Source organism: Thalia democratica, chromosome 1 (assembly GCF_965202585.1).
Source record: "Thalia democratica chromosome 1, ktThaDemo2.hap1.1, whole genome shotgun sequence".
NCBI classification, from domain to species: Eukaryota; Metazoa; Chordata; class Thaliacea; order Salpida; family Salpidae; genus Thalia; species Thalia democratica.
The window spans coordinates 49,740,924-49,757,483 of record NC_139165.1 but is presented as its reverse complement, the minus strand read 5'-3'; the positions used below and the strand labels follow the sequence as shown (position 1 = coordinate 49,757,483).

The window sequence follows — 16,560 nt, the reverse complement described above, 5'->3', positions numbered from 1 at the left end:
CTTTAATAGTGAATTTAACCTTATTTTTATAGTTTTAATTGCATATAAATTATTAACAAACATACTAAATAATATACTAAAAAACTTTAAGGTACTTTTTACACCAAAAGCTAAAATTAAATACTCTATGTTCTGATAAACGTTCATTTCATCTTAAAAGTATTATTCAACTAGTTTTCAGTATTAATCAATATCGGTAATGTTACATAGCTAAACTAGTGAAATCTACTTTAAAATGTTCAAATATAACAACACGATGAGAAAAAGCTTTTTTTTTTGTTTAAATTTTGACGTATCTTTAACTAGTTCAAAACTAATAATTGAATACACTGTATTTTAAAGTTTATTATTCAGATAAGTTTCTATGAAATTACAAGATGATTACAAGAATAGTTTCAAAAACAAATTATTTCTGCCAAACTCTAATAGATCTGACTTGAAGAGCAGCGTCTTCTCCATTGTTGACATCAGAATTCCAAGTTGGATACCTAATAATAAAGTATTGATAAAAAACAAAACACCTTTCTTTTTAAAGTTAAAAACCTGATACAAATTTTGCGCAGAAGTTTTGTAATAAATTATTATTAGAAAATTGAGTATTAAGGCAAAACTTTAATACAACAGTTTTTGTATATATTGTTTACAAAAATTAATACTTTGTAAAAAATCTAAATAGTTAGTTCCTTACGTAAAAACTTCAACCCTTGAATAATTTAACTATGATTTTATTATAAGATCATATTGCTTTTAACATTTTTTCTAGTTACTATGTTTAACCAGCTATGATCAAATTTAAAAAATACGGTTTAAAAATAATAATAAATTACGATATATACCCTTACCAAAAAAAAACGTTACTTGAAAAACTAAAGGGTAAAAATATCAAATAAAACATATAAATTGCTATAATTTTAAAAGTTGTTTTTTATACTCTAAAACAAACCATTGGTTTTTAGCTTGCCAAAAATCTCTCATAGCAGTTGGAGAGTTGTTGTTCCACGGTTTTGCACCTCCAGCATTTGTCCACGAATCTTGGAAGAAACCGTTTGTACCACCCACCGCGACATTGATCAAAAGGTAAAACTAAAAGAACAATTTTTAAACTTTGCTAAGAAATATTTTAATTAATTACTTTAACAATGTTCTAAATGTTAAAACTTGATGAAGACTGTAGTTTAAGTATAGAAACGTTAGTGTTAATAGTTAAAAAAATTGAATAACTATCACTTATAAAACCTTATTTCGGATTTAAAAGTTTAAATAACTGAAAACTTATTGAAATATGAAAAATCTATCTTAGTGAAATATATACAGTTGACGAACATCTCTTTTTTATTCATCATCCTTGTTTAGCAAAAACATATTTGGTTTTAAGTTAGTTATTCTTGTGTTGTAGCTAACTATGTGTTTAAAGAACTTTTAATTTTCTTTTTTTTTTTTGCTCGATTAACAAATTTCTGATGTAATTAAAAGACTGTGTAAGTTTAAGATTTTGTTAATTTTCTTACAACCTTTATCACACTGATAAAAATATGTTAAAATGTAATTATGTCGAATAAAAGACTTTGTTTGTTTTTTATCAAGAAATTTAGCAGACTATTGTTTAAAATACCTCTTTGTCAAAAGGAGCCATTTTGTTTTTACTGTGTTTCCATGGGTTGTCAATATTTCCAGTTTGTTGTTCGAATTCTCCCATCGACCAAAAACCTTCATTACCAGGATCAACTTGCATGATCAGCTCATCATCAATGTAAAATGAAACATCATTTTCACTCCAGTTCACAGAATATTTATGAAAGCTTGTGGAAAAGTCTCCATGCCTACAGTTATTAACATTATTTGCAAGAAAAATAATCTCTGTATACTTTTTAAACTTTTTGTATTTCTATTTAAAAAACTTAATAATTGTTAATGTACTAAACTTAAATTGCTTTTTACGATATGTGTTTAAACAATGTAGTAGTGTTGTATTATTGACACTTATTTAACTTTATTTTTTATTAACTTTTCATTTTTAAACTACAATTATAAGTAGTTTTGAAAAATTTCAAGCTTAATTAATAAAACATAACAACTAAAACTTTAAACTAAATAGCAACTATAAAGTAAAAAGTAAATCTCTCAATATTTATTGTAAATTAGTGTATTGCTAAAAAGTTTCGTTATTTAAAAAATTGTTGATTTTTTAATTGATCTGTTTATGTGTTAAAGAAAGTTAAAACTTAATCTGTAAGTAAGTCTACTAATGAGTTTACTTTTCTTTTGTTGTTTTCTCATAACCATTAAGCGGCCAGAATGGTCCCCAATGCATTGTCATGCCAACAGCATCGTTACCATGTGAGACACCGCTTGCATCTCTCAAATCGGAATTTCCTATATTTATAAACAACTTTAACGGTTCTACATATTTAATAACTTTTTTCAGCAAAAATCTGCTTACTTTGAAATAAAACTTTTAATACTAACAATTTAATTAAAATTTAGTAAACTTCGTACAACGTTTAATTAACCTCTTGATTCTAATATGTCGATTTCACCAGAGGCTGGCCATTGTCCATATTCGTTAGACCTAATTGAATGATCAGTTTTTATTAGAACTGTTTAAAAGTTAAAAACAGTCCTTAACAACTAAGTCATCGAAGTTTAGTATTTATTGTATTTACGAATGAATATTATCAGTATAGTTATCGAATAACAGTTTTATATAAATGGAAAGTCTTAAAGATCTAACTTAAGCAAAATTTAAACTTTAAATACATTTAACCGTAATATTTAAATTTGATTAGTTTTTTTATAAGTAAAAATTTGTTTTTAAGTAAAGATCTGTTTTGAAGTAAAGATTTGTTTTGAAGTAAAGATTTGTTTTTAAATAAAGACTTGTTTTTAAGTAAAGACTTGTTTTTATTTATTTGTTTAAGCACTGTTTTCAATGACTACTTCATATCATTCTAGATTTTTTATACAAACAGGTCTTTATCCGAAACTTAGTTTTACTAAAAATTCTTGAAAGAATTAAATAAATAGATCTAACTTATTTTATATAGCTATTTAAATTAATGTGTACATTTAAAAATAGTTAATATACTTCGGAAGCATCCAGATTGCAGGCCAAATCCAATCTCCTTTTGGCATTTTAGCTTCAATTTCAATTGTACCGTACTTAAATGAAAATGAATTGACTGAGCGGATTCTGTTGGGAAAATTTTTCTATAGAAATTATATGATTCGACAAATAGGAGACTTACCTTGCTGACTGAATTGGATTTAAATAGTTGGTGGCAGTTCCAGTTCTGGAACATCCCCAGTACGCATTTCCAGTACACTGATCAGCTGGTGAAGCTCCCCAAATGTCCAATGTACCAGATGACAAAAATGCTTCACCATAGTGATCCGACATAAGTGTCTATAAGCATTATATTAAAAGATAACTTTCTAGTACTTTATTTTTAAGAAAAGATACTAAAAAAAATTATAAAAAAATTGTGTGACTTCTATAATCTTTAAGACAAATATTTGCTTAAATATTTTGAAACTTAAATATTTTACTTAAAATAAAGTTTTTTAATTTTTATAATAGCGCTACTAAAAATTCAAGTTTTAATTGATTATAAGTATAAACACTACCTGTTATAAAGCATAAAGAAAAAAAAAATGTTCTAATTAAAAACAGAAATGTTTTTAAGCTAGAAAGAAGATCTTAAACAATTTTTAAAAAGCAACTAAAAAACAACTCTTTTTATTTTTTTCTAATAGTCAAAATAAGTTTAAATGCTTTTCTTTAAACGTTACTTTTAAGAGTACAATTAAAAGTATAAAACATGATAAGAGTAGAAATATATAAAAATTAATAGTAAATTAAATAGAGCTTTGTCATGTTAAAAGTTTTTATTTAAACTATATAATACTTTTCTCTCATAACTTTATAACTCACGAACTAACTTTTAATTATAAAGTATTTAGCCTAATAAAAATCATAACTTCTTACTTAGCTGTTGAACACTGTAACTAGTCAATAAACTAAATAAACTTACAGGCTTAATAAACAAAGTGTTGTCATGCACGTAACTGTTGCTTCTGTTGTTCGTGTACATCTGTAACAAAATAAAAAGAACTTTAAAGAAAACAATAAAAATATTTTCACGTATCGTGAATTCAATTTAGTTCGAAAAACATAAACAATGCTTAATCTGAAACACTTTTTATGAAGCATGGTCTGTAACAAACAAACTTGGAATTCCCAGTTTCCCCCGCCTCCCATTGTATGCTCGTGTTGCCATCTGTCGAAGTTGAGCTCATCCCAAGTTTCTTCGAAGATCAGAGTATCCGCGGATACTAGTCCAATAAGCGATAAAATTAAAAACATAATTAAATGTTTCTGTTAGAAACATGCTTATAACTCACAATACTTTTAGGAATGTTTGTTAATCATCAGGTAAAATATCGGTGATGTAGAAGCAAAATATTGACAACATAACTACTTTTAGAGATATTAAATTTTTTTAATTAAACTTAGAAAAAAACTTCCTTGAGAAAATATAAAACACTCTCAAAGCCTTAGATACTAATAAAATTTCAGAGTATTTAACAAAAATTTTAAGTTAATCTTTTGAATAAAACTACATTAAAATTATTTGAGAACTTAAAAATTTTGGACTAAAATTTTCAGATTATATACTATTTATTTAAAAACATAACGACGCGCTCAAAGATTTTGGACAAGGTTTAAAAACTTTTCGGTTATCGAATAAAACTTCACAGGTACAGTTAACATCTAATCAAAGATCAAAAACACTCTGTCGAAATAAAGACACATTAATTCAAACCTTTTTTAATTTTTATATTTTATATAAACTTTCTATTGAATATATATTATATACTTCAATTTAAAGTACTTTATTCTGCACTTGAAAAAACACTCAACCTGAAAAAAAAAATGTAATTCAGATAACCTTAACCAATGTATAAATAGCACTACAAATTTAGTATTTTGTACTTGGTGGATATACTAAACTTTTAAGAGTTTTTTGTCTATAAACAGATAGAGTTGTCACATAAACGATGTAGTAAAAAAAAGCTAACATTCTGATTTATTTTTGCATATTGTAACTAACTTAAAGTCATTTTTTGTATAAAATAAGTAATTTAATTTGTACACTACTAAAAAAATTTGTCAAACTCTTCTTATTCCAAATCTGACTACAAACTTTTTAGGTTTAAAATACTTAGATATCTAATAAACTGGAAATAACTTTATAATACTGCTATTAAACAGTTCTAGTATAAACAACACTACTGTACTATTTGTCTTAAAGTCCATATATGTATTACTTCTGAATCTTTGGAATAATACTTTTTCTAGTTTTGCAGTTTTTTTTTAATTTTTAATAAGCTTAAATTCAATTAGTCGTTAAAGTAAGTTTTTCTAAAATTTATAACTGTCAAAAATACTAAAAAAATTAAATAAAAGTTTAGTAATTAGAACAGTAACTTACTATTCAAATAAAAGTATGTAAGTTAGTTTACATTTTTTGTATATATATGTTTATTTTTAGGCTATTTTATCTTCATTAAAAACTTAATGTTCAAACAAACTGTTGTGATGTATCTACAGACACCAAATAAATAAATATTTAGTTGCTTAAAAATTTGTTTTTATTCATTTTTCAGTCGCTTGGTGAAAATTCCCATCTGCTTTTCAATTATTACTATGACTTGGATTTTTAATGTGTTTGTATACATTTTGTTTTTTGATAAGTGCTAGTGGTTTCAAGGTCAGCTTCAATGAATTAATATAATTAGTTTATTATTACTTTGCTGCTAATTTGTTTTAAGTTTTTCCGACTTAGTAAATAAGCTTTAAATACGTATATAGACAAGATTTATACATCGAATATAATACTCAAAACTGTCCAGTAAAAAGTCAATGTTCGTTTGTGGTTTTTCTAAGACATCAAGTAGTTTAAATAATCGAATGATTGTTTACAAAATCTACTAAGTTTTAATACACATAATGATAACACATAATAAGTTCAAAAAGTTTTCAGGAGTTCTACTTTCTTCTTAGTAAACTTTTTAAAAGTTAGAAAAAGTTCATTATTGTTTTAATATAATATATATATAAACTGTTAAAGACTAAGTTGAAATAAAATTGAGCGTAAATACTACTAAAAGTGTTTTAATGTATTATGTTTCCATAAAACTCTATTGTGTTATCTTTCTTAAATTAATTCCAGAGATATTAACAAATAAAGCTAATACATATTTATGGTTAATAGTGCGTAATATGAATTTTATAAAATTGTTAGTTGATAGATTTACTTGTATACTTTTTCATTTGCTTAGAGCAAAGATTTTTTTACCAAATGAAATATTTATAAAACAGTATGTTTATAAACCAATGATATAAAAGTTGATTGTACACACTTGCTAAACCTATTTATATTAGAAAATTCTTACGCTGTATGATTTTATTTACTGATAAATAAAATAAAGTTTTTTTAATACTATGGTTTTAGCTTTAATTAATCATTAATATGTCCGTCTATCCATAATTGTAGTTTAGCAGTTTAGAAAACTCCTAAAACATTATACCTGTATACTAGTTTAAATTCAATAGTCCAAAATAAGTTAAATTTAAAATTTCATAAATTTTGTAAAGTAACTTTTAGATGCAAAGAAGTATGTCAGGCATAAATCAATGTTTTCAATAATAGTATCAGGGGAAAATTTCTTTTTTGAAAAGTTTTTGTATGATTATTTTTTTAATTTCGGAGTAAACAAAGGACTTTAAGTATTCATAAAGCTAAAAAAGTTATACTATTATAAAACTATAACTTAAATACGACTTAACAGAATTACCAAGTAAAATGTTTATAAGAATAATTAAGTTTCCCGAAAATTCTACAACTTATGACTATGCATTTTTTATAGATTTAAAACGCATCTGTTAAGTTTCCCAAACAGTTTTTTGTATTACTTAAAAAGTTTTAAAAGTAGCTTAGGGGCATTACGATATAGTTTCATAAACTTAAGTTTTTTTATTTTAAACATTTGTTTTGTTAGTAAAATAACTGTTAAATTTTTAAATAGATTTTTGACATTCACTGAAAATTTTAAAAACCACAATAAAACTTGTTAGCAATGCTTTGGTGTGTTTTACTTTTATCATCAGTATTAGCTGATTATACCGTTCTGAATCCGGATTTTGCACTACTTGAACCAAAAGGATTAAGAGTAGCTTACCCTGGTTAGACAGTTTTAAATATAACGTTAAAAAATATTCTTTGCCATCAAAAATAAAAATACATACGCCAATGAACAACTTAAACTGTTTATTTTAATACTGTAATGTTTTGTTATAATTTTGTTTTAGAAACGTTTTTTATATAGCAATGATGTTATATATTTTTTTTTACCTTCAGATGATGGTACTGTTCAGTTTGTAGGATTACATTACTCAATAAACAAGTTTGTGTCTGGTGTGGGTGCTGGAGACTACAATTATGATGTCACCAACAAAATAGGTATTTTACAATTTATCTTATGAAACTTTAATATCAATATAGAGGGGTTAAAAAAACCCGCGTACTTAATCTAGCCCTTCAACCAGAAATATCTGGCCTAAAACTTACTTTTAAGTTAAAGAAACTTAAAGAATCTCTTTTCTGTTAAGTTTTTATAAATATGTTGCTAGTTAGAATAGTTATTTCGATTTTTTCCTATAACTTTTTTTTTTTAATAGAATAGTTCAAGGCAGCTTGTTTTTATTAAACCTAGGATGTTGACGACCTCTTAATGGTAATATAAGCATAGTTAACATAAAAATTTTTTAAACTACTAATAATTTACTGTATTTCTATAACACTAAGTACTTCCATTTATGATATTTATTTTAGTTTAATTTATTGCACGCTTGTATACAGTAGAGGAGTGGTAACTTAATTTATTCAAAATATTTTTTTCAAAATTGAATATTTTTATAACTTTGGTTTAAAAATTAACTATTTACGTGAAATTTGTCGTTTTAGATAAATTGAAAACTGTTTAATTTTAAAAGTTCTGATGAATAAAACTTATTGTAAAGTTAGTTATGCAGTTACCAGTTTATAAGAAACTAATTTAGTTTTTTTTTTCGATAAAAAACACACAAAAACACTTTCTAAAACAGATAACTACTTTGTTCACGAGAACTATGAAGTCTTATTAAAAGAAGGTGATGTAGTGTACTATTGGTTGAATGTTATAACAGCTTCTGGCGGATACAACTTACTCGAACAAAGCTGGACTGCTAGTTCATGTTAGTATTGAAATAAAATCATAAACAGCTATGAATGCTTTAATTATTGAGATTATTTGGTTTTGAAAAATAATTAAATTTCACCATTAAGTTTGTTAATTAATATTTCGGTACAAAATTGCATTCTTTTTGTAGTTTTTTAGTCTTTAAAGTAGCGTAAAATTTTCATTTAAACATACTTTCAATTAAACTTCTAGTAGAAAAGTTTGTTATAATTTTTAATTTGTATCTAAGATAAAATTTTAAAGCTAACACTTGTGTTTCTTTTACTTATAAATTAGTTTTACCGATATGATTCTTTATCTTAGTAAATATTTCAATTAAGATATATATAGAAGCATATAAATAGAAGCTCCATAGCTTGTATAACTAGTACATTTACTTTGAATAACTTTATAACTTTACTACTCAAATTTTCAGACGCGTTTCTTAGTTAGCACCATACATAATTTTTTCAATATACATTTAATAAATTAAAGTTTAAGTTTTATATTAAAAGTAGGCAGCAAAAATAAAACCTGTTTCAATAAATTATTTTAAAAACAAAAAAAATATTTATATCAACAGATTATAATATATTAAAATTACTAAGATAAATTAGTTTAGTATTTATGTGTATTTTTCTATTTTGATATTAGCTTTCAGTGTATCAAAATAATTATACCTGAACATAAGTTTTATTTTACTAAGATACTAAAACACTATTTGCGAGCTTGTGATATAACAAACTTTTTTATAATCGATTTAACTTTTTATTTGATATCATCTACATTCTTTTAGAACTAACGCAGATATAAGTAATTAAACTTTTGAAATCTTAATTATTTTTTAATTATTTTTTGATAGTTGGTTATTCATCAAGAAATTTTTTATTTAAGATTCAGTTATAAAAATATTTACTGAACGGATTTAGTTAACTAACTTTCTTTATTTAGCCTTAAAATTTATTCAAAACAACAATTTTTAAACTGTTTTTGTACAAAAACAAAAAATTCTTTAATATTTTAATAACAAGTTTACTTGAATTTTACTTACAAAAACAACTTAGGCTTTTTTTCTGATGAAGTACAAATCATTTGGTAATGGAAAGATTATCATATAGTGACACTTTAGCACAGGTCATTAACTATAAAATTATGGCTCTTTTACTCACACTTTTTCTTGCTTGGTGTCCTCACTTCCTTTTACCTTACCTTCTGAACTAAACTCTTAGTTATTATCTTTGAATCTAAACCTTTTACATTTAAACTCAAGTGTAAAAAACTTCCCCAAACCATTAGCACATACTTACTCTTTAAGCATTAAGTTTGAAGTAAGACATTTGTAATTGCTTGTACAAATTTAGTTTTTTTGTATACTCAATAATTATTACAAGTACTTATTATGACTTCTAGGTGACATAATTTGTTTACTACGCGTTTACAAATGTGAATGTACTCTAAGTTTTCAAAATATCTTTTATATATGACACTTTTTTCTCAATTAAGTTTCTTCTTTTCAATTTAAGTAAATCCTGATTTTTGTTCGTAACACATTGTAATACTTGACGCTAATTAATGTTTTTAGCCTTATAATCCATTTTTAGGGCTCTAAAAAATAAATTTGTACTATTAATTCTCAAAAGTTAAAGTTGGTTAGATGATATTTACTCTCCGATCAATTCTTATTATGTCCACTTCCTATTCAAATATTTCCTATCAAAGTATATTCTAATCTGATTGATCTAAGTCAATTTCCTTCTGAATAATTTTGGTCAGAATCAATCACCATCCAATTAATTCCAATCCAAATATGCTGCAGTTCGATATTTTTTTAAATAAATGAAGATGTTTAATTGAAAAGTAAATGACCTTTTAGTAAGATGTGCTTTTATTTATAGAAACTTGTTGAATTTAAACCTAATCGGAAACCGTTAAAAAATCATTTAATGTATGCTTGCTTGAAATATTATAAACTTGTTCATTGTAAAGTTTTATTTATGAAGTAGTTGAGTAAAAATAGTTCTTCTTAAGCCATTCAAGTAGTTAATTATTATTAACAAAAGTTAAATCATTTTCTTACATTTAACACAAACAAAGTAGCTGATTTTGTTCATATATTATTTAAACATAATAAATAATAAAAAATAAGTCAATAAAGTCCAACTACAGTTATCTTGTCACTTAGGTAGCTCTTTGATAAACATTTTGTTTAAAAACGCTTTTCAATAATAGGAACAAAAACTTTCATCTAAGACACAAAAAAACTAAAACTGATTTAAGGCTTTCTTTGAAACAGCTGAAACCAAACCAACAGATGCTCCTTCACCAACTACAACAACGCAATCAGTCACAACAACAACTCAATCAATAACAACAACAACGCAAAAAGAACAAACAACAACTCTGAGACCATCAACAACCACAGACTCTAGCAATAATAATGGAGGTGAAGGTACATGAAAAGTTGTACTAATTTTTGATCGGCTTAATTTGTTTATATATTATTTTTCAAAACAGAAGATATTTTTTTGAGTTTAACAGACTCTTTTTTAGTTCTATTCAAATCGGTTTAAACTTTAATGACCGTTTTAAACGTACAACTTTTTTTTAAACTTTTGTTGGAATTTGAAAAAAATCTTACGGTTTGTTTGTTAATTGAAATTATAGAGATAATTTTTTTTACTAAAAAGAACTTAAAGAAATATTTTTATACTAAACTGGTCATAGGTAAAATAAATAAAAAGTTTTTATGCTAGTATAAAACAAGGGTTGCATCCTGACTATCTAGCAAAAACACCTGACCGTTTTTTTTTTTGTCTACAATCTTTTTTTTTTTTATTTAAGCTGATAGTAAGTTTTTCTTTAATTACATACATTTTTTATTCTAATTTATATCTTTAAAGGCTTTTTTAATACATACCCTATGGCAACCGAATAAAAAAGCTTTTTTACACCCAAAGTTTTGTAAAAATGTCTAAGAAATCTAGCTCTAGTTAAATAAAACTCTGCGCTAGTCTGTTTTTTTTTTTTGATATTTTAAGCTTATTTAATTAAAAATCTTTAACCTTTGTTTTGTTTTTACTAAAATACCTTTATCCGTTTTATGTTAGTATTTATAAAACATTTTTTTTCAGCTGCCGGCTGTTCAAACTTCCCATGCTCATCTGAATGCGATATGAACATTGCTCCTTGTAACGGATTGATTTTCGAGGAAAATTGGAACAGCTTAGACCAATCGCGATGGGAACATGAAATGACGATGGGTGGCGGTGGAAACTGGGAATTTCAGGTTTTTGAACAAAAGATGTTTATTAACTGTAACTGTGATAAAAATATGTTTTAATTTAAAGAAAACAATTTTTTTAAGAACTTTTTTTGTTAAGATAAAAAAGTTGTTAAAACTTTAATTTTTTACATAAAAATTTGTAAAAAGTTTAGTTTTATTTTAAAATTGATCAAATTTTTACAGTATTTGTTTTTCAGTACTACACCAACAATAGAACTAACAGCTACGTCAGAGACAATACTCTGTTTATAAAACCAGTAAGTCGTATTTTAAATAGTATATAGTTCAATATTAAAAATAATATCTTATGTAAAAGTTTAAAAAAATACATTACTATTTAAATATCTGTACTAAATTAATGTATGTGAGACCTTTAAATTACAAATCTTAAACTGCATTACATATTTAAAAAAAAAAATTATTGTGCACGACACAAGTGTTAGAAATAAAAATCAAAAATCTACTTGTTTAAAAAAGATGTTTTTACATTTGTTCTGTACTTAAATTAACCGCTTGTGTTTTAAATATAGTTATTTTTGTTTGATGTTATCCATTACCGTATTTTATATAAGTCGCTTTTTTTTACTTTCGTTGTTTTTTTTTTTTAATTACAAAACCTATTTAATTTATGCACAGTTGTGATAAATGTATTGAATAATTAAGAACATAATTTTTAAAATGCAAGTTATAGATGTATTCATATTTTATAAGATTTAAAGTATTTATAGCTCATCAATTTTAATTATGAATAGTCTTAAAAACATTATATGCCATAAGTTGGACATCTATAGTTTATAATTTTTAAACTATGTTAGAATTATTCAATACATTTCTCAACCATACTTTTGTCGTATCTTTCTACAAATTTATAAAAGTTTTGTTTTGGTTTTTCTTAAACTATACTAAAATATCTGAAAACTTACAGTAAGTTTAACTGTTTAATTAAATTAATTCAGACACTTATGTCGGATCATTATGGTGAAGCATTTTTGTCATCTGGTACATTGGACATTTGGGGAGCTTCACCAGCTGATCAGTGTACTGGAAATGCGTACTGGGGATGTTCCAGAACTGGAACTGCTACCAACTATTTAAATCCAATTCAGTCAGCAAGGTAACAAGTTGTATTCTTTGATTGTTAAATTCTCTTAAACCGTAAAACTTAACTTTACAAAGGCTGTCGAAAAAACCTTTACCAACAATCATAACTACTACAAAAGTTATCAGTAAACTTTACTTAACTAAACATTAAGGGAAATATACTTCACTATGGAATAGTGCTCCTCGGCATGAAAATGTACGACTTCTATCATGCACAGAACAAACTCAATTTTTTATTGATCATGTTTAAGACTGTTTTATAATTATAATTTTTAATAATTCTATTACATAAAAAACCTTAGAAATTAAACTAGTCAGTATTTATTGCAATCAAAGGGGTGTCGACACAAATAAGATACTAAGTATGAATACCCAAGTTAAGTTTATTTAAACAATATTTTTATTAATATGATCTTTCAAAGAAAAAAGCTCTTTAACATTTGATATTTTAAATTTTAAAACTTGATTAAAAACTTATCACCTTGTATCGTTGCTAAACTATTATTGTATTAATCGTTAATTTTGTAATATTTGTTATTGTAATGTAATTATGTATTCGTTTGAAAATAGTATATTAAAAGATTATTTTATGTATAAAAAATTTTGTTTTATGTTTCTTCACTATTTTTATTAATCTACTATAGTAAAGTACTTAAATAAACTAGCTACCAAAACACTTTCTAGGATACGCTCGGTGAACTCGTTTTCATTCAAATATGGAACAATTGAGTTTGAAGCGAAAATGCCCAAAGGTGACTGGATTTGGCCAGCTGTTTGGATGCTTCCCAAGTAATTTCTATTAAAAAGGATAGAATTTACTAGTATTCATTTAAATGTAGTTAAGTTACATTTAAATTTATTTTTTAGGTCTAACGAATATGGACAATGGCCAGCCTCTGGTGAAATCGACATATTAGAATCAAGAGGTAAAATAAAAGTTTATTACATGCTAACTTTGAAAACTATGTTGCAAATTTAGAAAATGTTGCTGAAAAAAGTTGTTAAAATGTAAAAACGATTAAAGTTGTTTTTAAATATAGGAAATTCCGATTTGAGAGATGCAAGTGGTGTCTCACATGGAAATGATGCTGTTGGCATGACAATGCATTGGGGACCGTTCTGGCCACTTAACGGTTATGAGAAAACAACAAAGGAAAAGTGAGCTTTTAGTATATTATTTGTAATGAGTTTGTCGTGTATTGAATAGCTACATATTTACTTAAAGATTTTAAATTAATTTTATATTACAGAACTTAGAGTAGAATTAACTTTCAATTTTGTTATTTCAACAAACTTTTTTTTTACACTTTTATCCTAACTCATTTTGTTTATTTTTATAATGCGACCATAAAAATCATTACTTTAGTTGTATTACACAACAAATTTTACTAGCTTATTTACTACCGATCAACTATTAACTATAAGCAGTTTTACTATATAAACCCTCTACAAAAAAAAGTTTTGACAGCTATTTCACTAAAAAGATTAAAAAACTAAATAATTTTAAAATATTAGTAACAGTAAACTTTTTTATACAAGTATGTATAATGAAAAAGTATAAATCTACAGTATACTACTATAAATAAATCATTAATGTTGCGATTTATATTAAAATTAATTTTCATACGCCCTTTTTTATTATTCATTTTAGTAACCTACACTTCAGACTTTTTTTTCATGCATTTACTTGTAAAAATTTTTACGTAAAAAATTAATATAAAGATCTTATTTTTCATTATACATTTCTAATGTTATGTTTTATAAGTTTCGAAGATAAAAAAAAATAGTTTGAAATAAATATTACTACAAATGACTTTTTCCATACTAACCAAGTATTAGATAGTTTTTAAATTTATACAACATACTCAAGCATCAGAAGAATAACTCACTTAACACCGCATAATGCTAAGCATAATAAAAACATCAAAGTCATAATTTAAAAACAAAAACAATTAATTTAAAATTTATGACTATTATCAGTTTTTATTTTTATTTCTTAAATCTTTTTTTTTTACGAGTTAAAGATAAATTGTTTATCCATTACAAAAATAAATCATTAAGATAAAAGGTTGTGTTATACAAACAAAAAACTCTGACTAATCTGTTTTCATCCAAAAACTCTTTTATTGTATAATTTCTATAAAAAAATTATAAATTCTAAAATGTATGGTCTTAAATATAGTATAATTTAAGTGAAGTTCGTCAAAGACGTACAAAAGATGAATTTTAAAATGGTAAAAAAATATTGTTTTAAATTAGTAAAAAAATAAAAATATCATACTAAATTGAATTTAGATAAATAGAAGTATTAGTTTTTTAAACAGAGATTGCTAGTTCTTTTAACAGTTTTAAAATTCGAAGTTACTTGTAATATTTATGAATGTATATAACTTTTAAGTAACGTTGTGGTTTAACTTTTTTTTTAAATTTTAAGTTTAAAAGTATTGGCGGTCAATAGGTATGAATTTAAATTAACACATTTGTAGACTTAATTGGTCCTCTAAAAATTTTTTAAAAACTATTCTTACAGCTAGAACTTATTTTATTATTTGCTATCTAAATAATATGCTGTGAAGACTTTAAAAATTAATTTTTATGCTGTAAGTATTTTCTTAGTACTTAAAACTGTATTATGTTCTTAATGAACTATTGTTCAAAAAAAGAACAAATTAGTAGAACTTAGTAAAACTATTATTCGAAAAGATTTTTTTTAAACCTAGTTTAGACACGGAAAAATCAAAAAGTTGAATTAACTTTTAGGCATGGAGATTTTTCTACAAGTTTTCATAAATATTCTGTTAACTGGAGTGAAACAGATGTTTCATTTTACATTGATGATGAGCTGATCATGCAAGTTGATCCTGGTAATGAAGGTTTTTGGTCGATGGGAGAATTTGAACAACAAGCACCAGGAATCGATAATCCTTGGAGATACAGCAAAAACAAAATGGCACCTTTTGACAAAGAGGTAAAATGTAATAAACTTCAGGCGATTAAAGAATAAACTAAAAAATCCAGGACTACCATTTGTTTAAAATATTTTTTTGTAGTTTTATATTTTGATCAATGTCGCGGTGGGTGGAACAAACGGTTTCTTCCAAGATTCGTGGACAAATGCCGGAGGTGCAAAACCGTGGAACAACAACTCTCCAACTGCTATGAGAGATTTTTGGCAAGCTAAAAACCAATGGTTTGTTTTTATAAGAACTTGAGTATAATGCAAATAATTTAAGTGATTTTAAAAGTGTTTGATGATTATTTGATCTTTAATAATCTTCAAAAAGTTTGATACAGATAGTATTCAAATCAAAATTTAACCATCAGCATCAAGTACCTAGTAAAAACGAATATCTGCTGAAACAAAAGCTTTACTTAATATAAACTAGCTTTTTTTAGCATTTGTATAAATGCATACCAAATATAAAACAAACATCTCTAAGTAGTAAGCAATGCATAATTTACTACAAAAGTAGTTATGATTAACTTTAGTTTATTTAAATATTATTTTACCAGTAGTGGTTTTATAATCCTAAATAGACTTGATCGAATCTAATAAAACTAAAATTAATACTAAAATAGTTTTTTGTTGTTGACTTTAACATTAACTGGCAAGATAAAAAATAATTTTACAACACTGAAGCTTTATTTTTGTATCGATTCTTTTAAGTTGTTAAATTAAAATAAATTTGAAAACAATGAAAGCTTAGAAAAAAAGTAATATGTCACATCACTGTACTATATAATAACGTCAAAACATATTTTCGTACTTTTTTAGGTATCCAACCTGGGATCCGGAAAATAGCAACGGTGAAAACGCGGCTCTTCAAATTAAATCTTTGCGTGTGTGGCAAAAGTAATATATAAAAATTAAAATGTGATACGATTATTCTTTGACT

The 16,560-nt window shown here is 25.0% G+C and overlaps 2 protein-coding genes across 2 annotated transcripts; one reads left to right on the top strand and one right to left on the bottom strand.

Annotated features, from left to right (window-relative positions):
• Nucleotides 1-406: 406 nt before the first annotated feature.
• LOC145837110 (beta-1,3-glucan-binding protein-like) lies at nucleotides 407-4,363 on the bottom strand. Its single transcript, XM_082944880.1, has 9 exons — nucleotides 4,229-4,363; nucleotides 4,032-4,091; nucleotides 3,246-3,403; nucleotides 3,086-3,190; nucleotides 2,511-2,569; nucleotides 2,256-2,373; nucleotides 1,613-1,820; nucleotides 944-1,083; nucleotides 407-488 (listed from the first exon to the last, which is right to left on the bottom strand). Exons 1-9 carry the CDS (start codon nucleotides 4,361-4,363, stop codon nucleotides 407-409), a joined length of 1,065 nt encoding a protein of 354 aa, XP_082801006.1.
• Nucleotides 4,364-7,140: 2,777 nt separating this feature from the next.
• On the top strand, nucleotides 7,141-16,521 carry LOC145837099 (beta-1,3-glucan-binding protein-like). The gene is made up of 13 exons (XM_082944872.1): nucleotides 7,141-7,246; nucleotides 7,422-7,523; nucleotides 8,168-8,296; nucleotides 10,592-10,729; nucleotides 11,412-11,566; nucleotides 11,761-11,820; nucleotides 12,520-12,677; nucleotides 13,349-13,453; nucleotides 13,532-13,590; nucleotides 13,705-13,822; nucleotides 15,425-15,632; nucleotides 15,715-15,854; nucleotides 16,440-16,521. The coding sequence occupies exons 1-13, from the start codon at nucleotides 7,141-7,143 to the stop codon at nucleotides 16,519-16,521; spliced, it is 1,560 nt and encodes a 519-aa protein (XP_082800998.1).
• The last annotated feature ends 39 nt before the right edge of the window (nucleotides 16,522-16,560 follow it).